General features: G+C 59.4%; 2 protein-coding genes across 8 annotated transcripts in view; one reads left to right on the forward strand and one right to left on the reverse strand.

Moving 5' to 3' along the window:
• The window catches only part of BCOR (BCL6 corepressor), a 90673-nt gene that overhangs the window by 26785 nt on the left and 36592 nt on the right, over positions 1-27296 (forward strand). For 4 of the 7 annotated variants that reach the window (XM_079122803.1, XM_079122810.1, XM_079122809.1 and 1 more), the window contains exon 1: positions 18839-19556. The exons of 2 other annotated variants lie outside the window; for them this stretch is intronic. The gene's annotated coding sequence lies outside the window, so the exon portion shown is untranslated. Of the gene's footprint in view, positions 1-18436; positions 18615-18838; positions 19557-27296 lie in introns of those variants that run through there. One more of the 7 variants, XM_079122808.1, reaches the window with a different exon arrangement.
• On the reverse strand, positions 3336-8273 carry LOC306651037 (uncharacterized protein). The gene is made up of 2 exons (XM_079123586.1): positions 5114-8273; positions 3336-3472 (listed from the first exon to the last, which is right to left on the reverse strand). Exon 1 carries the CDS (start codon positions 8022-8024, stop codon positions 7071-7073), a length of 954 nt encoding a protein of 317 aa, XP_078979712.1. The 5' UTR covers positions 8025-8273; the 3' UTR covers positions 3336-3472; positions 5114-7070.

The following is a 27296-nucleotide window of genomic DNA, read 5'->3' on the forward strand; positions in this document are numbered from 1 at the left end:
GGAGGGAGAAAGTGCTGGGAAGGCTGGCAGGGTGGGACTCCCTGCCTCCCCCAAGGACGGCCTCTGCTACCCAAGTCACTCTTCTGGAAAACTCTCTGAAGACTGGAAGGGGAGTCCTTGCCTTGGAGAAAGAGAAGACGAGTTCTGTCCTCTCAAGTCATCCAGGAAGGTTGTGAGAGAGAGGGAGAGAGGGAAGGAGAGAGAGAGAGAGAGGGAGAGAGAGAGAGAGAGAGGGAGGGGGGGAGGGAGAGGGAGGGGGAGGGAGGGGGAGAAAAGGGGAGGGAGGGAGAGGAAAGGAGAGAGGGAGGGAGGGAGGGAGGGAGAGGGAGAGAGAGGGAGAGAGAGAGAGAGGGAGGGGGGAGACACTCGGACCCTCCTCAGCAAGCACACCTCTGGCGGTAGTTCCTGAGGGGCCTCTGGCTAGGCGAACAGCACTGGCCTCTTCCCCCAGGATGATGCCCTTGGACGAGAGAGAGGCTGGAAGGGCAGAGGGGCTCAGGGATTGGCAGAGACCTTTGAGAAGTGTAGCACCCTCAGTCCAGAGAGGGTGAAGGTTAGGGTTGGGAAGTCGTGTGTCCCCCGAGGATTCAGGTGCTGGAAGCTTGGTCCTGCTATGGCAGTGGCGAGGCGGTAGGGCCTGGAGAGGTGGCCAGGTGATTGGGTCCTGAAAGCCCTTGAGAAGGGATCGATGCAGGTCTCCGGAGTGGATGAGAATGTGCTGCTCACAGCCAAGCCACTACCTTCCTCTTGGCCCCCCTGCCTGAGGCTGTTTGCCTTCCTGCTTCTCTGCCATGCTGTGATGCCTCCGGGCAGCCCGCACCAGAACACCAGTGCCATGCTCTTTGGACCTTCCAGCTACGAGAATCGGGTGCCAAAGAAACCTCTTTACTTTATACAACACTCCACCTCAGCTACTTTGTTACAGCAACACAAAGTGAACCAAGACTGAGTGACTTTCCCAAGGTCATGCACTGAAGGAGCCAGCATTGGAAACTGGACCTCCTGTCCCCTTCACGGTTCTTTCTGTGACTGTGTACCACCCTCTCACTTTACAAAGAGCTTAGTGTTGCCACCCAAAGAGCTGAATTACCTCATTTTTGAAAGGCGCTATGAATTCAGTGCTATTATGTGGAATGGGGCAAAGATGTCGCCAGCAGGCGTGACATTATAATTCATGTCCTACTTCTTCTATTTATCTTTGCCGGGTTTTGTGTATCTTTGGAAGCAGCCTTAAATCATTATTGGAACAAAGTAGGGAGAAAAATAATAATATATAATTATAAATGAGGAATAGACTGCGTGATCCTATTAATTGCAATCTTTATTTTTGGTCTTTTGAGAATAATTAAAGGATTAGGCCTCAATTGGTGGAGGTGGCGGGTTAGCTTTGAACTCTAAACAGTAACATCACCTACTGTCAGAGCAGCTCCAAAGACTGTGCTCCAGCCTGGGAGTATTTACTCTCTGCCGAGGAGAAACTGGCAACTGCTGGAAAATCGAGCCCAAAAGCAAAGGAAGACGCTGCAGAGAAGAGGCGGTGCATGAATCACAGCCTGCAGACCGGGAGCAGAGGACAATGGCTGGTCTGAGGGAAGACGGACGAAATTATCTTCCAGATTGATCTTCTCTCCTCGCAGCTCCCTGTGCCGGCCAGCAGGCCAGAAAGGTCCTGTCGCAGCTACTGGCACCGAAGCCACAAGGGCGTCCGCCGGGCTGCCCCACGTGCTTTGTCCAGGAACAGGGCATGACCATCCTGCCTGCGGGTCAGCCCTTCGAAATGGAGAGAAAACCAAGGTGCCTAGCAAGTCTGGAATTCAGTCACCAGTGTCACACCATGATGGCAGGGCCCGTGACAACTTGGATACAAACTGGGGCTTTGGGAATAGGACGATGAGTTTCCAGGTGAGCAGGTGCGTCTAAGCCTCGGTTTCCTCATCTGCGAAGTGGGGATGAAAGACTAGCTGGATTATAGAGAGGAGCGGTGTTTGCAAAGTGCTTAGAACTGCGCTGGGCAGATCAAAAGGCCCGATCCGTCTCACTGTTGCTCTTCTGAGAGCTGCAGGTGGAGTCTCTTCTTGCCCGTGTTCCTCCCCGTGACAAGAGCGGAAGTGACTCTCTCCCAACACTGAGCCACACTTTGGGACACTTTCCAAACACAGCTACAGATTCTGCTCATTCTCCAAGGCCTCCCAGGGAGGAAGGCAACCCTTTATTCAGATGATAAATCCTGGGGAACAAGACCGATCAGCTGAGACCTGCTGATCCCGGAAAGAAAGAAATTCCTTTATGATATTTACCACAGTTGGCAAGTAGCCAGGTTGACCCCAGAAGGACCTGGTTGGAGAAGCTGTGTAGGACTTGATCCCAGAAGGAGTTTAACATTTGGGGGGACAGTTCATGTGCATGGGAGGCAAACCGTGTACTTTATAGGAAAGAACTGAGTTTGGACTCGGGCGGAACCCTTGTAGCTACTTCCTGCTAGATTGGCCATGGGATTATTTTGGGGTGAAAGTGAGATAACTTGGAAATGTGCCTAATAAGGTAACTGAAGAAAACATCCTCAATAAGGACGGGTGTGTGGGGTGTGGTGGCGCACACCTGTAATCCCAGCAACTCGGGAGGCTGAGGCAGGAGGATCGCAAGTTGGGGGCCAGCCTTGGCAATTTAGTGAGACCCTAGGCAACTTAGCAAGACCCTGTCTCAAAATAAGAAATAAGAAGGCTGTGGCTATGGCCCGGTGGTTGAGCACCCCTGGGTTCAATCCCTGGTTCAAAAAAAAAAAAAAAAAAGCAGTAGCTATTTTTACCCTGTAAGAATTATTCATTGTTGAAAAAGACTTACCTCACCATGAAATGCAGCGTAGTGACACAGTTACTGTCATGAGATCAAACGACATGGAATTGGGATAACTCAATTGCCCGAGGTCAGCTGGGACCAGAGCCCACACTTTGGGTTCCTGAGGGTCTCAAGGAGAAAGGCAGACCCAATCTTCTGTCATGAAGTAAGGACCAAGTGGTTGGCAATAGGCAAGGTACTCTAGGGGGGACTTCGTCTTGCTCTTTGATAAGGAGGGACCCTCTTTGATCTTCTGGGCATGATATTCTGCAGCACTTAGTAAAGATCCGACTACCTGGGTCCCTGTGACAGAGAAGGACCTGTGCATATGCTCCCCGATTCCCATAGGCCCCGAAGGTAACGGCTACTCCAGCCTCCTGCTTAACTGTCTCAGTCTCTGGCTGCAAGTCCAGACCCTCCCCTGCCCATTTTCCCAGCTTCACAACTGTTGTGCGCTCTTGAACTTGGTTTCTTCTCTGCCCATTATACAGAACATAAATGTCTTGAACGCGTGACAGTTTATCGTTGATCAGGTCTGCTCTTAGCACCTCCATTGCAGCTACCACGCTGGGCCCTGGGGGTGGGGATGTAGCCGGAAACAGTACTCTGGAAACATTCTGTGTATCCGGTTTCACTGCTGGAAGTTGATGCAAGCTTAGGACATGGCGATGACACGCCCTGCCCATATGGAGCACTCAGTCTTCTTGGGGACCTAACTGACCAGGGGAGAACCCAAGACCCTATTTGGGAGTTGACAATGGTCCTGTGTATCTGGCTCTCAGAGGGTAAGACAGACAGTGGCAGGGGAAGGAGTGGCCTTGTGAAAGAGTTTGGGTTTCCTTCCAAGTGGGGTGGTGACACGTGACATATTTTTGAAAGAACTTTCTAGCTGCCATGTGGAAGATAGATGGCAGGAGAGTGGTAATGGTGCCACGGAGACCCGTTGGAATAAGGATCCTGGATAATAATCCAGAGGAGAGAAGGTGGTGGCCTGGCCTGAGGTGGATGTACAAGTATGTTTACTGGGTCGAATGCCTGGAAGGACGGTCAGCCCTGCCGTGGAATGGAAGGAGGGGAGGCGGGAGATGAAGGAGAGGTCATTTTTTTTTGGGGGGGGGGGGCATCAGGGATTGAACCCAGGGGCACTTAACCACTGAGCCGCATCCCCAGCCCTTTTTACTTTTTATTTAGAGACAGGGTCTTGCTAAGTTGCTTAGGACCTTGCTAAGTTGCTGAGGCTGGCCTTCAACTTGGGATCCTCCTACCTCAGCCTCCCAAGTCGCTGAGATTACAGGCATGCACCACCACATCTGGCAAAGAGAGGTGTGTGTGTGTGTATTTTAGTTGTAGGTGGACACAATACCTTTATTTTATTTTTATGTGGTGCTGAGGATCAAACCCAGGGCTTCATGCATGCTAGGCAAGTGCTCTACCACTGAGCCACAACCCAGCCCGAGTGTGGACTCTGAGCCGGGCACAGTGGCAAATGCCGGTCATCCCAGATACTCTGGAGACTGAAGTGGGAGGATCACATGTTTAGGCCATTTTGGGGAACGTGGCAAGACCCTGTCTCAGAATTAAATTTAAAAAGACCGGGGATGTAGCTCAGTGGTAGAGCCCCGCTGGGTTTGACCCTCCATCCGGGAGACTGGGGTAAGAACATTGACTCTGGAGAGAGGGCTGCCTGGATCGAACGCCAGCGCTGCCATTTCCCAGGAATGTTCTATAACCTCTCTGTCTCCATTTCCTCATCTGTAAAATGTGGATAGTGACTCCACCTACCCTGTAGGAGAGTTGTAAGAATTCAGAATCAGCTTATATAAAGTGCTCACCTAACAAGCGCTATGAAAATGTTAGCTAGTTTTACCAAGCTGAGTGTGGATGCCAAGTTGAGATATCAGGTCTGCAGTTTGTTATGGGGGGCCTGGAACTAGGAACAAAGCAAACTTAAGAGTCATCAACAAGTGAGTGGTATTTCCAGAAGGAAATAGGTTTGCAGCCAGGATGAAGACCATGGCATCTGAGAGCCACCAAGAGGGACCAGTTCAAACGGGGCACCAAATGCCTGCGAGAGGCCAAGGCAGGCAAGGAATGAAGCCTCCCCACTCCTAGCAACAGGGAAGTGACTGGTGGCCCTGAGGACTTTCTGCAGAATGATCAGGGGGTGTGGGTCAGAGTGTGGCGAATAATGTATCTGTGCAGTGAAATTCCACAAGCTCTGATACAGACCAGGCCCCTCTCCATGCCTGATGGAAAAGGATCTGCAGGCTGGCCGCACCTGTAGTCTCTGGGATGCTGAGTAGGAGGCTCAGGCAGGAGGATTGCTGGAGTCCAGGAATTCCAGGCCAGCCTGGACACAGGTCAAGACCCCGTCTCAAAACAAACACACAGAGATCCAACTGCAAGATGTAGCAATAAGTTTCCTAGGTGAAGCACAGAACAGCTTGTGTGGTATGTACTATGCAAAGAACTGAGTGGGGGGGCCGGCCAGAAGCCTGCAGGTCTTTAATGTACACACAAACATGAGCCTGTATTCCCCACATTGTTTTTATACAAATGGTAACATAACTATGTGTTTTCCTTAGTCATATGCCCTGGGGTCTTTCTATACCAGCACACAGAGCAGATCTGGACTTTGTGAATAGCTACAGAAGTTCCCATTGTGTGCCTGTGGCACCCACCGGTGGCATCGTGTCCTTGCTGGACATTTAGGTTGTTTCTAATCTGTGCTCTTGTAAACAAAGCTGTATTTAGCCAATATCTTAGAATAACTTTCAAATAAGCTAATTTTTAGAATGAACACCAGTATGGAAGTGCAAATGGCCACATGGACATAGACACATTTTTTTCAAAAAGTGCAGTTGGAGCCTGACTTGGTGCCTGGCACAAGCCTGTAATCCCAGCCTGAGACAGGAAGATTGCAAGTTCAAGGCCAGCCTAGGTAACATGGTGAGACCCCGTCTCAAAATAAAATAAAAAAGGGCTGGGGCCGCAGCTCAGTGGTGTAGTGCCCCTGGCTTCAATCCCCAGTATGACTGATTAATAGATAGATAGAATAAAAAAATCTAAAGTCCAGCTGTACAGGGAAACAAATAGGTAGCGAGCCAGGGAAGATGTGGGGTAAAGGAAGGACATTCTAAAGATGGGAGATGTTTCAAGCAAATGAATACAACAGGGTCCCTCAGCAAGTAGCACATAGACCAGGCAAGGGTGGTGCGTGCCTGTAATCCCAGCTACTGGCATGGAGAAGCCCTGCGTTATGGATGCCACCCCCTCCCCCCAAAGGACAGGGGCCGAGGGTAGCAGCAGCCAGGAAGAGCCTCTGAGAAGGTGACATAGCGGGTGCGAGATGACTTAAAACTGGGGGAGGCCCTGCTCTGGGTGCTGTGGGGACACCAGGATGGATGGTTGGACACAGGCCTTCAGAAACGTTGGACACCAGCAGGGAAGCTACTGGCTGTTTCTGGAATATTGTTGGAAAGTGGTTGATTGTGTCGCCTGAAGTGCAGCCACCTAGAAACTCCCCACCCCCTTGGGGGCAGCTGCTGGTGGAGTTTGCTCAGTTTGTTCAGAGTCCCCGAGGTTCCCCAAGAAGACATTAGCTGGGGCAGAGAATGATATTTTGCCTGAAATTTGTACATTTTCCTCATAGGGATTAAAATGACACGTCCTGGAAGCCTTTCTAAAAATTGGAAAGAAATAAAAATCCCAAGAAGAATTTATATTCCTGATGGCTTTGCTGATGGTTTTGTAAATTGTACATTTAATCAAAGGCACTCGAATGTCTTTTTTTTTAACTATTGAGGAGCCATTTAAATGTCAACATAAGTGATTCCCTCCAAACAGTGCTGTTTATACATTACTTCCCCTAATAGACCATAATGATTCATAAGGAGGCATTTCGCGCCTCTAAATTGTAGGCCTATTGAAATATAAATTAAGATGATAAATAATTTGACCTTACCTGAGAGCACTAGTATTTACATGTGTCAAATACGAAATTACCCTGAACATCGGGGTCCCCCAAAAGGCAGCCTTCCTCTCCCGGCTGAATTCAGTAAATAAGACGGGTTCCTAAATTTCCCTGAGAGTGAGGAGGAAGAAGAGGGCACACAAAAGATCGGGCTCGGGGAGCCGGGCCTCCCCGCCCTCCCGGCTCCCCGGGAGCGAGAAGCGGGTGCCGGCCGCCCCCGCGCGCTCCCCGGGCCCCCTCCTTCCGCCACGCCGCTGGAGTTTCAAAACATGGAGTTTCCACAGGAACTTTGCCAGGCCGAGCTCGCAGCCCTCCCGGGTTCCCGCAGCGGGATTCGCCGAGTCGGCGGCGCCGCGCGGCCTCCCCGCCCCCACCCCTCCAGGGAGCCGCTGACCCGCCGACCCCGGCAGCTCCGCAGAACCGCTCGGCGGGGATCGCGGCCCGAGAAGGCGCGGGCCTCCCGGCCCCGCGCCCCCGCCCGCCCCGGCCGCGGCCCCGGAGGGTGGCAGCCGATCACCCTCGGCGGGGCCCGAGCCGAGCCCGTCCGCTGAGCCTGTGTGTTCGCCGCCGCCGGCGCTGCCTGCTCTCGGGCCCCGGGGCTCGGCGAGCTCTCGACCCCGGGCCGGGGGACGCAGAGGCGGGGGTCGCCGAGGCGGCGCAGGGGCGCGGGCCCGGCGGGCAGAGGCTGGGCGCGCTGGCCGCTCGCGCTGGGGTTTTGTTTTGTTTTGAAGCCGGCGTGGGGGATGGGCAGCACCTTGCCAATGAGAAATTTCCTGTTCGCAAGACTCGGCTTGCAGAGTTTCTGTCCTGCCCTTGAACTGACAAGTGGATCTCGGCTGCGCGAGTTCCTGAGAGTCAGGCCGGCCGCGCCAGGCGCGCGCGGGGGTGGGGGCGGGGGCACCGGCGCCGAGGCCCCGGGAGCCCGGCTGAGCGGGGCCGACGCCTGCCCTCCCGGTTCCCGGGCGCACCCGTGAGCGCCGAGCCGAGGGGTGACTAATCTGCGGCTCCGGGCCTCTTGGCGCGCAGCCCGGGCTCGCCTCCCGCCCCCTTGGCCCTCCTCCTCCCCGGCCTCGGCGCGCAGAGCGCCGCCGGGTGAATCGCGCGGGCCAGCGCCGCTGCCGCGACCGTGCTCCCGGGAGTGTGGGAAGCGGGTCGAGTCGGGCGGCTCTGGAGCGGTCTCCAGTCGGCCTGCTTCGACCCGGGCGCTAGCGTGCATGTGTTTCCTTCCCTGTAGGCACTTTGATCAGCGTTTCCTCCACGCTGCCGAGGAGCCGGGGCGAACTGGGGCTTTTAACCCCTTGAATGCCGGCCCCGCCGTGGGCTCCGGGGAGAGGGTGCCGCAGGGAGACTGGTCCACACCGGGCGCGATCAGTTTGGCTTGGCGAGCCGGAGCCTGGAGGAGCCCGGTCGGATCCGAGGAGCTTGCCCAAGCGCAGCACGCTCTCCTGGGGAGAGCAGGCCGCGAGGCCCGAGGCGGCTCGTTAATGTTCAAGCCCGCCCAAGGGCCGCGCAGTAACCCGACCTGCCCGGCGAGGCAAGGTGCGGGCTTGAAAGGCCCTGCGGGCGGAGGCTTCTGGAAGGGACCGGGAGGTCCTGGCGGGACCTGCCTTCACGCACCCTGTCGGCTAGCACGTGGATGCCTCCCAACCCCGGGTGGGGGCCTTGCGCTCGCCCTGCAGACTCGGCTCTGGCCACCGCTCCCTCCCTTGGCCTGGCCTCGCCAGGGAGTTAATGATTGATTTACTGGCTCCGCGAGGCCGGCGCCCTCCCAGCTATTTGTCCAAGCTGAGGAGTTGCTGGCGAATAGCGCAGAGGCCGAGAGCGAGAGAGAGAGCGAGAGAGAGAGAGAGACTGACTCCTAGGAAGGGAAGCCAGGCTGCCGACGGGAAGGAGCGGCCACTTGATTAGCTCCCACTGGGCAGCTCTAGTCGTGTCCGGGGCGAACCCGCGGGAGGCCGGGCCTGGGCGAAGGAAGCATTGGGAAGCGCCACATGTAAATGGGTTGGCAGCTGGTGATTAGGCCGCCCGGTTTTATGAGTCATAATGGGCCGCCCGCCTGGCCCTCAACCTGCTCGTTGTGGACCCGGCGCGCCAGGGCCCAAGCGGTGCACGGTTCCCAGCAGCGCACAGGGGGGTGCTCCGGGGGGCCCTGGCCGCCGAAGGCGTTGCGCAGGATTTCCTCTCATTTCTCGTAGAAGGCAACACAAACACCCTAAATCAAACCGCTCCGACAACCGAAGGCTCCACACAGACACATCAATAAGGATTTCGCCTCCCGCGTTCGAACGCACTGAAACACTTGTCCTATTTTTATGCAAATGACACCACACAAATAGATCTCGCAGGCCCGGGAGAGGGGCGGGAGGAGGAGGGGCGCCGCCGCCCCATTCAGGGGGCGGTAAGGGAGGAGGGGGCTCCAAGCCCGCACCTTGGGGCCCGCGCCGGCTAGGGCACAGTGGGGCTGGCACTGGCCAGGCGGCCCGCCCCGCGTGCGGTGGCTCCCTGCCAGCGCCGCCAAGTCGGCCGCGTCCCCAGGCTGCCTGCAGAGGCGGATTAGGGAAGGAGCGAAGCGAGCCTGTGACTAATCGCGGGGCCTCGGACCGGAGCACCAAGGCCATGTGCGACTGACAGGATCGACACTAGCAGAGGACACGGCGACGCCTCGCTTAATTGCAGGCTTAAAAAATTGCCGCCTGAGCAGCTCCGGTGCGGAGAGCCACGGCGTGCGCGACGGTCTAGGGAGCGCGCCGTGGGTGTGGAGGGGGTGGCGGTGGTGGGGCTCCTGCTCGCTCCCAAGGGAGGGAGGCTTGGCGCCTCCGGATCTAGGGACCTGACCCTCGCGTCCCCCACCCTGCAGGGTCGCCCCGCCCGATTTGAGTGTGGCTGAGCTGGCCAGCAGAGTACGACCCAGCCTCCAGGGCTAGGTTTTCGATCCTTTGCCGGTGGACTCCACGTTTCCCCCTCCTCGCCCTAGATCCTCTGAAGGAGGAGGCTGTGCAGTTGGGGGTGAGGGATTCCAATAAACCCTTAAAATAAAAACCACACACGAGAAACACTTTCTCTCCCCTCCTCTTCCTTCTCCACCGGCTGAGACACAAAGCCCGAATGACCAGAGGGAAGGAGAGGCAGGCCGTGAAGGCTGCCAGGAGCGAGGTCACCGAGTGCCCCCAACGCGGGGCTCACAGGCACGCACCGTGGGCCCTTCACCCACGCGCACAGTCCCTGCGTCCCAGACCTCCCTCCTGGAGTGCTGGGGCCTCTCCCGGGAGAAGCGTCGGCGGCCCGGCTGCTCTGGGGGGGCGGAGGGGGAGGAAGGCGGGGTGGTGGGGAACCCAGCGAGAGAAGTTTCCACCACGCTCTGGTCCGCCGCTGCCAAAATCCCCGGGCCCCTCCCCGCCCTCGCCGCCTTCCGTTGCCACCACAAGTTTGGTTTAACGAGAGCTCAGGACAAAAGCAAACGTTTTCTATAGACCCCGAAAACAAAGGGGAAAGAGACGCGCGGGGCCGCAGAGAAGCGGCTGCTAGCGTAATGGTGCCAGGCCGAAAGCAGAGCATTAGAACTGCAAAAGCCGCGCGGGCGGGAGGAAGTGCGAGGCGGGAGGCGGGAGAGCGGGGAGGGCGGGCGGGGGAGGGGCGCTGCGCCATGTTTCCGTGTCACCCGCCGAGTCGCCGGCGCTGGGCTCGGCCGCCGGCTCCCGCCTGCCTCCGTAACAGCAGAGAGCGTGCGATTAGCAGCCAGACAGGCGGGGACTCCGGGCCCGCGGGGCCACCGCACACGCCGCCCGCGGCCCGGGCCCGCGCCCCCCGCCCGCCGGGTAATCATCCTCCTCGCTGCAGCGCTGTGTGCACTCTCATTAGAGCAGGGAGGCTTTTCTCTGCGCACTCGCTCGACTCCCGCTGGCAAAACAACGCCTTCCCCGGCCGGGCCCTGGGCCAGGAGAGTCGGGGAGGGCGGCACGGGGGGAGGTGAGGCAGGGCCAGCCGCGCAGGTTAGCTGGGCCGCCCGATCTCCTCCGGGCACAGAGGAGATGGGGGTCACCCGCCCTCCTCCACGCGCGGTGGCCAAGTCGAAGCCCAGGACCAGACTGTGGGTCCCTGTGGGGAAGGGGGGAGGTGCTGGTGCCGCCTTGACCTACTCGCGTTCCCCGCCCGGGGCTAGAGTGGGGCCGAGGGGCAGATGAGTGTCTGGTTCGGAGCGCGGGGGCGGACACTGGGAAGGCTCCCAAAACAGGTTTTACCCCATCTGTCTTGCGAACGACCTCTTAAGGCCAGAAGCTGGAGCCCAGGGTGGTGGCCCTTCGACCTGGAGAGGAGACCGGGTCCTTGGCAGGCCTCCTGGCTTTGGGCTTGATCGTCCACGGGGGGTGGGAGGCGGGGTGGCCGAGGGCCGGCTGCTCCCGGCCCGGAGCCTCGGAGCCCCATTTTCTCCTCCGCGATCTCCGCACACAACAGTAGGCAGCCTCTCCCAGCACCACGCGCCCAGCTGCAGGGCCCGGGAGCAGGTGTTCCTGCCCGGCCGGAGTGGCGGCTCCGCGCCCCTCCGGTCCCAGCTGCGGGGCTGGGAGGGGGAGGGGGCGTGCTTCTGGCGGTCGCTGAGGGACCTCTCGCCGGACCGCGAGCAGGGTCCTCTGGCTTAAACGGGGGACACCCAGGGCGCGGACAGTGTGCCTGTGGCGAGGAGGGAGCAGGGGTGACGTGCGGCCAGCCCTCGTCTGGAGCAGCCCTGGGGGCCAGCGGAGGCCTCTCAGGGCGGCGCGAGGGCTTCCGGCCCCCGTGACGACGGCGGCGGCGGCGGTGGGGCGGCCGGGAAGTTCCCGGGGCGGCCGCGAGGAGCACCCTCCCCCGGCTGCCGCCGCCGCACAGCTCTCGGAGCGGCGCCCGAGGAGCCTCTGGGTGTCTGGCTAGGCGGCTGTCGGCTTGCGCGGGGATGGTGGCCGCGGGGTGGTCCCGGCCCAGCCCCCAGCAGGGAGGCGGGGGCCGGGGACACCGCGGGAGCGGCCGCGCGCCTCCCAGCCCCCCTCCCCGCCACCGCCACCGCCGCCGCCGCTGATATGGCGGGCACGTGAAGCGCAGCTCGGCGCCCCGGCGCCAGCCAGGGAGCGGCCTGCCCCGCCGGCTCAGCTTACCCGCGGGTCCAGGAACGCGGAACCGCGCCTGGCCCGGCCCCGCACAGCCCGCGCCCCTGCCCCCTGCCTGTCGCGGCCCGCACCCCTCCCGCCCGCGCCCGGCCTTGGGGCCGCGCCAGACGGCTTGCCCGAGGGGAACTCGGGCTGACTAATGGGACGCGTGTGGGCCTTACGTGAGGCCCGGCTGTCAAGCGGGTGCCCGCTCGCTCGGCGCTGACGCCGCGGCCAGGCTCTTCGGGGAAGGGCGAGAGGAGGGGTTTCCCCGCCCGGCGGTTTCGGCTCCCCGGGGACAGTCCGTCTGTGGCCGGCCCGGGGCTTCGGGTCTGGCAGCCTGGCAGGAGGGAGCAGGCTCGCGCACGCCGGGCTCCAGGAATGGCACGGGGCACGGGGACTGAGGGGGCAGGAGCCGAAGGTGGGCAGGGGCTCGCTCAGCTTGGTTGGGGGCAGGCCCTTCTTGATGTCTGTGATCTGGGGCCAGCAGCTGGCCCGGGGGAATTCGCAGGCCGCCCTGCGGGCCTGCAGTCCGGCACCGAAACCTTCCTCAACAAATACGAAGTCCTCCGGAAATCCCTCGGTGAGATTCCTGTGCGAGGGGAGAAAGGATTTCTTCAAACTCCCGGAGAGTCCGGTTCGGCTAGAGTTCTCGGATTCTGGGGCGGGTGATGCCTTTTCCTCCCTGGACAGGGGCCTGTAAAAATCAGCAGAGTTTCTTCTTATTTCGCATTAACAACCACCTCCTGTTGACATAGTTACATGACCCTCCCAAATAGAACTACCTACTCAGTTTCAACACAGAATCGCGATGGCGAAACAAACATCGACCAGTAACTAAGAGGAGGACAACGCGGCTGCGGGCTTGGGTTGGATGCAGGATAAATCCTCATCACGCATCCCTGGTTTTATTCAGCCTAATTACACTAGTAATCCTGCCCCCCACGAGAAAGCCCGAAACCCTGCAGTAGAGGTGCGACTTTTCCTGGGGAGCCTCGCCAGTGGGGCGGGGGTTGCTGGTGGAGGGGAGGTGGGTTTTAAATGTCACTTCCAAATGAAAATGCTTTCCTTCAGCCTTTTTCTTTTTTTTGATGCAGTTTTCGAAAAGGAGCATTTTTGCGAGATAAGAAGTGACCGATCAAAATCGCTGAGGGGAGGTTGTAAGCAGCCGCTTTGCCCCAGCTTAGCCTTATCTTATCTTTCACACTTGCATGGCGGAAAAAAAAATTGGCTTATCTTTATCCCCACCCCCTTCTCGCCTTAATTGCTAAAAAACACTGGTGTGTTAAACGGGCAGGAAGGAGGTCTCTGGATTGTCAGTAGAAAAGGAAGATTCAAAAATGTGGGTTCCTGGGGGAAGGGAGGATGGCAGGGTTTATTCTTTTCTCCAGGGCTTTCTAGAACAGCACAGAGGGTCCAGTCGAGGCTGGAAGGCCCCATGGCCAGATTAAAAAAAAAAAAAAAAAAAAAGCAAAAGAAGGAAAAAAAATCCAGGATGGCCTTGGTTCCAGCGGCTTCTCCAGGCCTGGCTTTCTCAGCACTGCGTTTACCAACCTCTCGAAAGCTGGCGGAGGGTCTCGGGTTGAGGTCTCCCTGCCTCCACCCCCCTCCTCTATACGCATTCCCCTTTTGGGGAGGGGGGATGCGAGGCTGGGGCGCACAGCCTGCTGGAAATCATTAAAATATATGCGAGTGTCTGCAAACACACACTTTTAAATCATGGCGTTTCCCCTCCACGCTGGTATATTTAAACTCCAGAGCGAGCTGGATCTCCTCCCTCTCAGTCGTTTGTCTGTGTCACCGACAGGCCGCTAATGGCCGGGCTTCCAGGCGCTGTGCATTATGCATTAGCCGCCTCCCTCCGCCGCACACAGAAGGTTCTGTCAGGCCTCGCAACACAAACCACCCTGCAGCCCCACCGCTGCTAACGCGCTGGAGAAGCAGGGATGGGGAGGCACGGGGGGCGGAGGCAGAGCTGAGTGGCCCGGGAGGTGGACTGGGAGCGGCTAAAATGTGCTGCAGATTAAGTCGTTTGGAATCCCCAGCTCTGCACGAGCCCAGAGGTCTGCTCCTGGCTGCGACCTTCCCAAGGCAACCACCCTGCGCCACTCACCTCTGTGCCCGACTTTGGAGGGGGGCGGGTGGGCTCAGAGGTGTTTAGAAACAGATCAGCGCCGCGTTTCCATCTGCAGGCCTTCCCCTCCCCTCCCCTCCTGCAGTAGGCGAGGGGCAGACGGAGCCTCCAAAGCCCTCCAGTCCCTGGGCAGTGCCCGGGAAGGGCTCGGGGTGGTGAGTCTCCGCGGGGTCCCCGCGGAAGTGGAGGAGGGAAGCTGGATACAAAATGGCTGGGGCCAGAGGCGGGCAAGCTGAGTCCAGGGCGAGTAGTTGACGGTTCCCCGCCCCCTCTCCCTGCGGTTCCCACTCACTGCCCCCAGCCGCGTAAAATATGCGCAGGAGGCGCCTTGCTAAGTAAGCACCCGCGCGGGACGTGGCGTCCGGGTTTATCTGTAGGAGCATCCGGCCTGCGCGGCGGCTTCGCTTCGAAGGCACTCAAACTTCGGACAGGCGGTGCAGGAGACACCCAGAAGCCTCCTGTATGTGTGCCCATCCACTTGGCACCCAACCATCCTGCAGGCCCCACTGTCCCAGGAGCTCAGGTCCTGACACAAATCCAATCCAGACTGTTCCTGGGAACCATGTCCGTCCTGCTCCTTGGTCCTTCTTCCCCCAAATACTCAATGACCCTCCAAAGACCAGGCAGAAGAAAGAGCAGCCATCTTCCAACATGGTGAACCCCAAGTTCGGCAGTGTTCTGCCCTGGAGGCCGCTACCTTTAGATGATTCTGGATTAGTGAAATCTCTGGGACAAGGAGAGGCCTCCCATCTTGACCCCATATGAGTTTGGAAAGGGAAGCAGAAGCCATGCGTCCTCTTGGAAGGGTGAGCCAGTGTGTCTTTATTTTTAGAATGCCATTGGGTAAGCCCGGAGTTCTTTTACAGAATGACCAGACGACTGGACTGGACTGTAGGTGTGGGTGTGCGGGTATCTTTAAAGATGGTGAACAGTAAAAGACTACCTCACATTATGTAAAGTGAAAATACATCGGCTGTACCCATTCAGATGCCACCCTGAGTCCTGATTACGCCAATGTTGAGTGTCATGGGGCCTGAGAACAGCCTCAGAGGAGGGCCGTCAGAGGCCTATAGAGCTTTTAGGATTTCCATTCTACTTTGTTAATAATACCTCCCCACACACACCATGTTGGGAGCCCAGGGTTCCCCCCAACACAGGTCGGGACCTCAACACAGGATTTGTGACCTTTCCCCTAGGCCTGGGCATGGCCAAAGGTGTGAAAGAGGCCCTGGCAGGTCTTGCACAGTCAGCCTGACCTGCAAAGGGCAACCAGGCCTGAACCCAGAAGCTCCAAGTCGCTTGCCCAGTTACAGAACCTGGTTGGAATCTGCAGCAGCAGAGCTTGGACTTCGGGGGCCTGAGGTCCAGCCACATGTTATAACCACAGGACCCTTTCATGGGGAGGGGGATGGTCGAGGAGGGGCAGCCCCTCTCCACCTCGAGAACCTCTCATTTGAGCGCCTATTTCTTTATTTCTCCACTGGCTACACGGCCTCCCCTCCCTTGCACTGGCTCCCTCTCCGCCGCCTCCTCTGCTTTTATTGAAATCCTCCCCTCGCCGAGTGCCTGGTATAGCCGCCTGACCCCCAGGTCAGCTCCCGAGGGGCTCGTGGGAGGGCAGAGGAGGAGGGGGCAGGGGAAGGGCCAGACAGCCCGCACACACTGCAGGCCTAGAGTCCCCAGCTCCTGGAACCCCCTCCTGAGAGCGGCCACAAGAGCGGACTGCCTTCTGACAGCTCGCTGCCTCTATTTCCCAGAACAATTCAACTAACCAGGCCAATAGGTGTAATCCTGCCCTCCCTCTTCCTTCGCCTTAGGGCGCCTCGGGAAAATCCAACATTTTAATTCCCAGTGAGTCAATCCCCCCACTCAGGCCTCTTAGGACTCCCTTAATAAGATATTTTTAAAATCCCACGGAGTTGGAAAATGCCTCCCTCAGAGATGGAGGAGAAACCCTTCAATCCCACCAGCCCATCCTGCAGGGCCGCAGAGGGGAGGCCCTGGGAAAGGGGGGTGGGTGGGGTGGTGGTGAACGCAGCAAATTAAGTCAAAGGCGAATTTACTGGCCTGTTTGTCTCCAGCATCAAATTTCTCCTGCAGTCAGCCCTCACCACGGGCCCCTTTGCATTTACAGCACCCCCCTCTATTCATTTTAACTCTAGGACTTAAAGTTAGACAAACAGGCCCCTTTGTCAGCAGCCCCGGGAGGCCACAGGAGTCCAAGAAGCAGCAAGCTCCGTGGTCAGCTCCTGGATTTTCCAAAAGTTCTGGACAGTTATATGCCACTAGGAACTCCGGGAAAAGCCTGTGCCTGGGGGTGGGGTGGGGGGGAGTTGGGGAGATGAGGGGAGGGGAGAGAAGGTGGCCGGGCACTGGGCCAGGGCCTCTGCGGTGCGGCCTAACCGAGCCGGAAGAGCCTGGCACCGCTCCGCACTCGCCCAGGCCAGCTCTCCCGCCCAGCCCACAGCGGCCTTTTCGCCTGGAACCGCATGCACAGAGTTTCCCCACAAATACCCAACGCCAGCCTTCCCAGTTATTTTAGACTTGTTTTGAATAAAAGAAGTCGCTTCAAAAAGAAATGTTGCGACAACACACAACCAGCGGCCTTTTCTCCAGCTGTGTCTGTAACTCGCATGCGTTCAGTCTAATAACTTTTAATGTCTGGCCCTAAAATGTCTTTATAAAAAATAGCTTTACAGCATAATAGTCCAGGTGTCTTTCTGCTTGTTACCGGAGATTAAAAAAATGTGTGGGTTAGCTTGCAAAGATATCCACCCCAGAAAGACCAGGAAGAAAAGGACGTGCATTCCATTCTGCAGGCGCGGGTCCTGGAAGCGTTGGCGGCCCAGCCCGACTGGGCACTGCTGGCAGGGGCCCTTCCCTGCCTGTCTTTTGCATCAGTTGTTACAAGCAGCTCTGGAGCATGAAGATTTAATTCTGCCCGAAGTTTCGGGTTTCAAACGGTAGAGATGTTTCACTTCTGCTTTGAGAATGGCTGTTTTTATAACTATGTGCTGAGAACTAAAACAGAATGAATAAAATTGCACCCCATATCAGTCCCACTCAGTAGTCTCATTTTTAAAGGGGAAAATATCTGCTAGCTAGAGCTGATTTGGGCCTTGACCTTGACTTAGTAATCAACTTGAGATGCTTTTGATTATTTTTGGCATGGGGACACTCCAGGATATTTTAAAACTTTCCGTGTGGATTTACAAGCCACCTCCATTTCGGATTTATGTTCTCATCAAGCCTGCACCATCTTGTCCTTAGGCAGAACAGACACCCCACCCCCTTCCCACATAAAAAGACCCTTGCGAGCAGCCCAGTGGGGTCACCTTTGGCCTCCATGTCCGAGCCCCCAGTCTGGGAGCAGTTAGGCCGGAACACCCCTCCCCCACTCTCACCCCTTCCCGCCAGCTCTGTGAACTGGGGCTCTCGCTCGCCCTTGAGGTTCTGCGCTCGCAGGAGGCCGGAACCTTGCCTCTCCGCTTCCCCTCCCGCCTGCCTGCCCCCGCCCCCCCCCACCCGCGCTCAGCGCCGCGCCGGGTGCGCTGGAGAAGCTCAATACGTGTCAATTGAATTGAACTGCTGCGGGTGCAGGCTGTACGCCGCCGCCGAGCACCGATCAGCACGACGTTACCGAGTGGAAATTTATGGGGCGAAGGGTGTAAGCCAAAAGTTGCTCCCTGCCAAGGAAAATAAAACGCGGGAGATAATCTCCCGAAGCCAGGGTGAGGGGCCAGGGCAGACCCTCCAACCATCTGAGGTGTAGACCGTGACGTGCCGAAAAACCGGGAAAGATTCAGGCGGATCTCCGCTCCCCTATCCCTCCCCCGCCTCCTCGTGTCCCCAAGAGCTGCTCCCTGCGCCTCCCCCCGCCCCCCCCCCCACGCCTCCTAACAATTCCCACACAATTGAAACGTCCGGGGAACTCAGCCGCGGAGTTAGGGCGGAACAGCCACTGTTGCCCGGGGTGCTGTTTTCAGGTAGCTCTAGACACCGAAATGGGAACGAGCTCCTCCGGGAAGAAGGGGCGATCTGGGGTGGGGGTGGGCGCAGACGCGCACTGCTAGGCTCTGCCGGGTTTCGGCGGGGACGCGAGGCCGAGAGCGCAGCGCTGGTGGCGAGAGGCGGCAGTGGCGGCTGCCGCTGGGGTTTGACAGCTTTGGCTGAGCGGAGTGCGAGGCGCTTTATGGTAATTGCGGTCCTCCACTGGCCTTCTGGGTAGCGAGGGGAGTCTCGGCGCGCGCCTGGGAGAGCTGCCCCCGCGGCCCCCATCCCCTCGGCTCGGGCTCTGCGGGCCGCCCTCGCCGCCGCCTCCGCCGCCGCCCAAGTCGGTCTCCGGCTCGCCCAGGACGTGCGTCCTGGCCGGGTGTGCGCAGCCAAGTCGGCCCGAGCTGGGGAGGGGACGGCAAGGGACTCGGGGGGTGCCACCCAGGTGGTCCGGCCCAGACGCACCGGGCTGGGAATCGATGAGGGCCGGGAAAACTCGAGCAAACCTTTCCTGGGGAATCACCCCTCCCGAAACCCCACCGCGGAGGCGCCGCAACGGAGGGTGAGCGGAGACTGGGGGAGCTCAAACTTGCGAGAGCTGGAGGCGGCGGCTGTCGCCCGAGCGCTGCGCCTGCGGGGGGAGGGGAGGCGGCTGCTGGGAGGGAGGGAGGGAGGGCGGGCGGAGGGAGGGGGAGGAGGAAGAGGAGGGAACCAGGGAGGGGGGACGCGTTGGGATCGCGGCGTGCGGCTGCAGACGGAGCCCGGGCTCCCAGCGGCAAGGTGAGGCAGAGCTGCGCTCCTCGCTGAACGCGGGCGGAGCTCGGCGGCTGCGGGGGAGACGCGCCGGAGCCCAGACCGCGACCGAGAGCGGGAGCTAGGCGGGCGGCGGCGGAGGGGGAGCCCGCGAGCCGCCGGGCGGAGAGCCCAAGCCGCGCTGTCGCCGCGCAGGGACGACTTGGCCAACACACTCTCTCTCACACACACACACACACACCCAGCCCGAGCGGGCGCTCGCGGCGAACCGTCAACATGGCGCTGGGGCTCTTGCCCGAGCGCGGGCGGCAGCGGCGGCGCGGGAGCTACTGAGCCAGGCGGAGTCCAGTCCAGCTGCGGGAGCCCGGAGGTTCGCGCGGGGCTGTCGCCACCTGCCCTGAGGCTCCGAGCCCGCCCCGCCCCGCCCCACCCCCACGCGGCTGAGAGCCCACCCCTCGGCGGGGCCGACCCCGAGGGCAGCCGGCTGGCAGCAGACGGCGAGGGAGGAGAGGGAGCGCGGCGCCCTGAGCGGGCTGCGGGCAGCCGGGGACGGCAAACTTTGCTGCTCGCTGCGCTTCCCCGGCCCGGCTCCTTCTCCGCTCCTTAGCGTCGCCTGCCCCCGACCCCGCACACCACTTCCCACCCAGCCAGCCGCCCCTCGCTCCTCCTCGCCGCCTCGACTCTGCTCCGGGGAAAACTTCAAAGCGCCGGATCGCAGGCTCCCTGCCTACTCCCCGACTGGGGATTTCAGGTCAGTGCCCGGAACACCTTTCCCCAGGGAGGCCGCGGGCGGGCTGGCGCGCCGCGGGCTGCAGTCGGCCCCCTCCCCTGGGGCCCCCGCCGCTCGCGGGTTTCTCCTCCGACTCTCGCGTACCCCGCGAACCTTTTGCCTCGCGCTTTCCTTCAGCTTCATTGCTCGCTTTCGCTTTTATTTCATAGCTGCAAGTTATTAGAAATGCAGCCAACCTAAGCGGCCCCGCGGAGGCACCAGGGAGGGAGGGAGGGCGCAGCAGGGGGCCTGCCGCCTCCCGGGGGGCTGGGAGGAGAGCGGGGAGTTCGCGGAGTGGAAGTTTGCAGCCTGTGTGTGTCTGCGCGGGAGCGCGGTCGCCGCTGAGCGCCGCTTGTCGGGTGGAGGGGGGGAGCTGGGCTGGAAGCTGGGCAGCTCGGCTCGGCGTTAGCTCGAGAGCAGGAAGGGGAGGGCGGCGGGTTCCCGTCTGCTTTCTTTTTCGACTCGGGAAAGAACTGTAAAAACCCCCAGCCTCCGCCGCCTCGTCTCGCCTCTCCGGGGGCCGATCGTTCTTCCAAGTGGAACGACGGCGTGTGCGTGCGCAAGGGTGTGTGGCGGGCGCCTCCGGCCGAGTCGAGCTCGACCTGTCGCCGCCGCGCAACTCGGGAGGGGAGTCCCGGGTTTTTTCTTGGCTTGCCCCAAAGCGCGGATCACGTGGATTTAAAAAAAAAAAAAAAAAAACTACTAGGAAATTGTGCAGAGCCAGGGGTTCCGACTCGGCCGGTCGGCCCGCCAGGTCAGACGCTTTGTTTTGTAAATGTTCTTTTAAAATTGCAGTGCACGGCCCTCTCCCGCCTCCACCCTCCCCGAGACGTCGTGGGGTAGGTTTTAAGTTATGAGCCCCCAGGGGTGGGTGTAGACTGTGCTTGTGTGCGGGCGGGGGGCGGGGAGACCTGGCCCTCCGCTGGGCAGTGGGGAGTCTGGTGGGAAGCGCTGATGGGCGTGTGAAAGTCTGCTGCCGGAGGAAGTTGGTCCCACTCGGAGGGCGTGCGGCGCGGAGGCTCAGCGCGAAGAGGAACTTGCGCACCAGGGTGCGATCCTCGGCTGAGGCGGGGAGGGCGAGGCGCCGCGGGGCCCGCGCTTGGAGCGGGCGGGAGGCTGCGCCGCAGAGCCTCAGCCAACTCGGGGGCTCGGGGCGGCGGCGGCGAGCGCCTGCTGTTTACGAAACGAGCCTTGGGGCGCCGTGTGCGGACTAGGTCGGCTCGAGGCACGCGTAGTCCCGGCGGGCTTCCCGTCGCCCGAACGCTCGGGGGGCACGTACCCGGGTCCCGGAGACTGCCGTGCCTGGCCGCGTGCAGGCCGAGGCCGGGTGAAGCTTAATTTGCTGTTAATGAATCTTTTCCAGAAAGTCCGCGATCTCCAGCTAGAGACTGTGAGTGCCCGCGCACGGTGACGCGCGCCGCCGGCGTCTAGAGTGTGGGGGTTGGGGGGATGGAAGAGCGACTGAGGAAGGAGGAGGGTTATGTGTATTTAAAAACAAACCTTAAAAAGAAACCAACGCGCTTCAAATAGGTATTCGCACAGCCTCACTGCGTCTAGACTAGACAGCTCCGGGTTTAGCATTGTGGCTGCTGTCCCCCCCGCCTCCTTGAGAGGGGACTAGGGGAGAAGAAAGGGGTACTGGCGTTTGGTTCCAGGGGTAGCCCCTTGTAGAAAGATCCTTTAAAAGGCCTGGGGAGTAAAAATGAGGAGGAAACGGCCCACCCCAGAAGGTGGTGGGTGGTGAGCGCAGACAGACTTGGGTATTTCTAGCCATCTGACACTTCCTGTGGCACTGGAAACGGACACCGCGGACCGAAATCAACCCTTCCGAGGTGTTGGATTCGGTTTTGCCAACAGACTCGCTTGTGTGGAAGGCATTTTAATTGTCAGCCCCAGACTCCTGTACGTGGACACTTGGGGAGTATGCTCTCTTTTCGACCCTTCCCTCTCCGCCCCCGACCTGTTATCTGGTCTAGGCTTTGCAGTGTAGGTTCTCGTGTTTATTTTGGGCACGATCTCGCCGCGTAGAGGAAGTGGGGGGTAAGCTATGATTAATATGCCGTCCAGGTTTGATCCGAACCTGGCCTTCGGCGTGCTGGTGTACACCGCCACGCACGCGAATTGCCCAGGGTGATTAGGGGAGCGCGCGGGGTTCGGGCGCTGGGCGCTCCGCCGGCAGGTCGGGGCTGGGGTTTGGCCGGCCCCAACGCTGTCCTTTGAGGCGCTGTCACCAGTAGGTGACTGAGAGTTAATTAGGAAGTGTTCTCTGGATCAATGGGCCGCACAGCTCATTAGCGATTCTCTCCAGCCCTTTGCAGGGCCGGCCTGGCCTCCGCCTCCCACACAGGCCGGGGCCCCGCGGTCCTGGCTGCGGAGAGCGCCGCTGGGAAGTGGGGAGGGGCGGGCAGCTAGGGACCGCAGGGAGGCGAGTGTAACTTCGCCGGGCGGCGCGTTGCGTGCGGCGCCGCGAGGCCCGCGCAGCCCGCTCTTTCTTCCTGCTCACGGTCGCCTCCACTGTGTCTTTAACTCGCTCCCGCTCGCGTCGCTGCCTGGCTGCTCCTCCCCGCCTCCCTCGCCTATCTCTTGTTCTCTAAGCACGACGCCTGTGCTCCCCGCCCAGTTTGGGATTAGACAAGATAAAAATAGGACTGCCCAGCGCGCAGAGCTGTGACTGTGCCCCGGCAGCCGGGCTGGTGGGAGCGCGGGGGGCAGGAGCTGGGGAGCACCCGCCGGGCGCTCTGGGCGGACAGCGCCTGTAGCCCCCACCCCCACCCCGCAGGCACCGTCACGCTCCCCGGACTCGGTCCGCCGTGAACCGTGCGGGCCGGGGGACCTGGGCAGGGTCTCCGCGCTCTCGCGGGTGTTGTTGGTGTGCCGGTGATAGATCGGTCTAGACAGGCATGCAGGCTCCCTCCCGGCTGAAGGACGGGAGGGGGGGCGCGGAGACGGCAGCAGACTCCCGCGAGCAGCGAGTGAGTGAGCTAGCCTGCGGGCCCGTGGAGCAGGGTGGAAGGCAGGCTGCGGGGGGGCTTGCCTTAACCCTTTAAGGTGGGTAGAGGTGGCGCCATGGGGAAGGGGTGCAAAGAGTCTAGTAGAAATTCTCGGAGGCAGAGTAGCCCCCCAGGGGAAGGGAGTCGGGAATCTAGGCCTAGGGCTTTCCTTTCTCTTCTGTGTGTGCATGGACACATCCTGGTGCATCGGACTCGATTCTTAATACAAACCAAATGCAGCTGCTCAAGGATCTAGCTTGACCGGTACTTGTCAGTGGTGGAGCTGTGAACACACACAATGGGAACCCTCACTTAAGGAACTGAGTTTGGGAGATGCAGATGTGTGTACTTCAGTGTTCCCAGAGAGGATTTTTGCCAGCATTGGAGTGAGGGAAGGTCTGCACACAGCGCTGGTGGGGTGGGGCCTCTTGACTGTGATTGTTGCAGCCTAAGGACCTGAGCTGAAATGCCAGGCCAGAATGTACAGGTATGCACTGGAGAGAGCAGTGGGGTCTGTGAGTTGTCTGTATAAATGGACACTTCTAGCCCCTGAACTCGTGGGGCAGTTAGAATCACATATGCGCAGAGAGACGGACTCCAAATAAGAGTTGGTCTGGACACTGATGTTGTTAGGAGATTCATCATTTCTATACACATACGGTGCTAATAGTGAATTGGTCTGAAAATGTAATCCAACTGTGCACACATTAGTCTAGTTCCTACCAGAGCCCGAAATTGGTAGGTGGGTGACAAAAAGAACTTGTTACTGACATCCCAGTTCCTCTCCCCGCCTCTCCTCCTTTTCTTTGAAGGGTTTGTGGCCTAAGGGATCCTCTACTTACTTTTATTTTTTTAAAATGTTTTCAGGTGTTGATAGACCTTTATTTTATTCATTTATTCATATGTGGTGCTGAGAATGGAACCCAGCGCCTCACACATGCCAGGCAAGCCTTCTACTACTGAGCCGCCACCCCAGCCCCCTCTGTTTACTTTTGAATGGTAAACCCATACTGGTCTGTCCTGGGAATGAGCCACATTATGGGCAAAGGTAGAATATACTTAGTGTAGGGAGATGGGTGTTGGACTGGAATGCTCAGATTAAGACGTGTGCCTGAATGACAGGTGCTGACACAAATCAAGACACTTGGGCTCCAGTGTCCAAATGGAACAAGAGATACATAAGAGATAAAGAACTGGCCAAGAGAAATGTAAACAAGGGTATGCAAATGCAAAGATGTATGGTGATATTCTAAGAAAAATCCAACTTGGTCGAGCTGGAAACTGGGGCAGAATTTCAGTTAAGTGGGTTCCAGAAACAAAAGGTCCATTTAAAGGTGTGAAGAGGGTCACTTGGAAACACAAAAGCATTCATATGCATACATCCATGCTTAGATGCACAGGCTGAATGACCAAGCCTCCTCAATGCCTGATGCAGACTTTCCTGCCCAGTGAGACCAATGTGGGTACAGAAGTGTAGGCCACACAACCACATTCACACGCACATTCACAAGGAGATAGTGTCTTTGGGCAGCAGGAGCCAGGGGCAAAGCACCTCCCAAAGGGTGGGTGGATGGTCCCGGGTCAACTAGGACTACTTCTGGTTATAGTTTCTGCTTCCTACAAGAGGGGGCGTGGGTGTGTGCGGAGCAGGTAGGAGGGATTCTGAAGAGATTTGGAGTTTTGCACCTTGAATGGCTGGATGGTGGAGGGAAGAGGGACAGCTTGCCACTGTGGCCTCCAGGAATGGATGTGGCACAGGTGGGGCAGAGCCTGGCAGGCTGGGAAAGACCAATCGAAAAAAGTGTGGCCCCTGGGAGGAATTAAAGGGAAGGAAGGCATGCTTTTATTTATTTATTTGTTTATTTATTTATTTATTTAGTTTTTATGCTGGGGACCATGCCAGGCTGGCCAGTGTAGGGTGGATTAGCAGGCGCCTCGGTGACCCCAGACGCGCATGTAAACTCCGGCTAGGGTTTGGTTTGCCCGCGGCGTCGATTTGCCGCGGTCCCTCTTTGTCTAAGCCCTGCCGGGAATTCCAGCTTTTATTGGGAAGACCGCACTTGGGTGGAGCCCCGGCCGGGCGGGGCAGGGCTGGGCCTCGGGCCGGGCGAGAGACTTGCAGTCTCGTGAGGCCAAAGTGCCGCCTCAACCCCAGGATGGTCCTCGGGCGCGCCCGCCGGCCCCTGACAATGCCACTCTGCTGGTTTCCTCGAGGGCGCCAGGCCCAGCAGCCCCATCGGGCGCCGCGGCGCGGGGGGCCGCGTGGGTCCGCCTCGCCCGCGGTGCCCCACCCCTCCCCCGCCAGCCTGAGGCCGAGAGGAGCTCTGAAGGCCCTTTGTTAGGCCTCGGGGTCACACCCGTGCCCCGGGGGCCGCTGAGGGGCGGGAGAGCAGTGCTCGGGGCCAGAGAGGTCCGTTTCCTGGCCTCGGATCCGGGGCCGCCAGTCTCGTGGATCGGGCCTGGTGGGGGCTCGCCCAGACTGGAGTAGGGAGACCACGGCCCGCCCCGGTTCTTTGCCAGGGTTTATGGCCGACGGGATTCCGTTTGCAAAGGCGGCTGTGCGGCCGAGGCCTAGGTAGTGAAGCCCGGAGAATCCGCCCTGCCAGGAGCGTTGGGCCTCCAGTGTCCTCCCGGGTGGTGACCCGGTCGCGTTCGACGCGAGCACTTGGCCAGGGGCGTGCACTGATCTCTAGCCGTACACCGACGGCTTTCTCTGGTTGCCCCAGCGTGTTCCCCGGGAAGGGATATCTGACTTTTTGGTGGGTGGAACTTCATGAACGGTGCTCTCCTGAGAAGGCCCCTTTCGGGGCGCAAGCTCACGTCCCGCGTGTTCTCAGTGAGGGTCTCACAAACGTGGATCCTCAGTTGGTTTTCTTGTAGAGCCGTGTCTCCCCAACCAGTACCCACGGACTGGGCAAAAAAGTCCACTCGGAGAAGATCCTGACAGCATAAAATATAATTTGTGATCTAAAAGACAGTTTCCAGTATAATCTCATTATGCACCACAGACTCCCGGTGTTATTTTGTGGAAGGCGGACAATGATCAATTTACATTGACCCGGGGCTGGGCGAGCTTTTAGATGGTAATTGCCATATTGATTTGCATGCAAAAAGGAGACCTGCTAAAATTAAAGACCGGAAGCTAAATTAAACTAAATTTATTGTCTAGGTGCAAACCAGGGGAACTGTTGGGGGAGGGGGGTGAGTCAGGTCAGGGTGCCTGGGGCGGAGCAGGTGAGAGGCTCCAGCTTCGGGAGGTCACAACTTTGGGGAGCGATCTTAGCCCTTGTGATTTCATAATGTGGGGAGGGGGACGCGTTTAGGGAAAAAGTTATTTAAAAGGCACTATTGCAGTGCAGGCACTGGGGTCCTGCAGTGCTAATAGTAACTGCGCAGGGAAGAGGAGGTTTATAAGGTTATAGGGATCTTCCCCAGCACCATTTCCGGCACTCCCCACCCCCCGTTTCTATTGTTCTGCCGGGACATTCGCAGTCGTGCTAGGGACACCAAAAAGTCTTGCCTCTGAAGAGTTAAAAAAAAAAAAAAAAAAAAAAAAAGGGCAGCCCTTCCCCCTTCCCGCCTCGCTCTCCCCCATCCCCCTTCCGAGGCGTGAGACCATTCCGGGAGAGCGCCAATGTGTGGGGCGCACTGCACGCGCGCGCGGCCAGGCCGCACCGTTGGAGGTGCGGGGGAGTTTCTCTCTGGACGCCGTGGCCGCAGGCTTGGCTGGACGGCGATCGCTCCGGGAAGCCTCCGGTTCCAGGTGGCCCAAGTAGGCGGGGGTGGGGTGGGGTGCGGTGCGGTGGGTGGGGGAAAGGCGTCTGTCCCGGCCGCCGTCTAGCAGTGCCCGGGGCGCGAGGTCGCCTCCCCGGAGGGGTTGGGAGGCCCTCCTCGGGCTGGGTGGAAGGGAGGGCTGGAAACTTGGTCCGCTCGCCAAGGCTGGAAAGTTTAAAAAAGAGAAAGAAAGCCACTTGCGGAGGGCTGGCCCCGAGCCAGAGGCCGCCGGGCCGCGGGGGCGTGCTCCGCCCGCAAGCGGGGCGAGTGCCCGGCGCCGCCGCTGCCCCTCGATCCCTCCCGCCGCCGAGGCCCTTACCCTCCTAGCTGCGCCGCGGGGCCATTTCGCACATCCGGAGCTTCGGCGTTGTTAGGAGCGAGTGGTCCCGGGCCGGGAAGCTCGCAGGGGCAGCCGTGCGTCCGGTGCCCCGTTGGTCCCCGCTGACCCGAGCTGGAGCTGGTCGTGGGCGGCGGCGTCCGACGTAGGTAGTTTCCCTGGAGCGTCTGAAAGCCCGGGCAGACCTAGAGACGGGGGCAGGGTAGGTGGGGTAAGTTGGGCCCTGAGGTTTGGCGCCCAGCGATTTGGGGAGGGAAGTTGGGAAATGGAAGGGCACCCTACCCCCAGCTCGCCTCCGGCTTTGGCCTTCGCTGGCAGCGCTGGGGTCCAGTAGGGCCTGCGTGGTGCAAGCCGCTTGGCTGGTAATCCCCTCTCCCACCCACTTTGGTCTCTGGGGGTTTTCCTTTAAACCCCGGGAGCGGTAGGTGTAGGAGCTCCTTCCAGAGGGCTTTAGCCCTAGCTAGATAATGTGATTTATTGCTTTATGTGACAAAACTTAGGGTGGCAAGCCTAAGTTCCCTGTGCTGGGAGTTGGCACTTCCCTGGAGGCCTGAGAGTCGCAACCCACCTCCCCTGCCCCTTGTGGGCTGCTAGGAAGGGAAAGTGGGCCTTGCTGGGTTC

The sequence above is a fragment of the Sciurus vulgaris genome, assembly GCF_902686455.1.
Source record: "Sciurus vulgaris genome assembly, chromosome: X".
In the NCBI taxonomy this organism is placed as follows: Eukaryota; Metazoa; Chordata; class Mammalia; order Rodentia; family Sciuridae; genus Sciurus; species Sciurus vulgaris.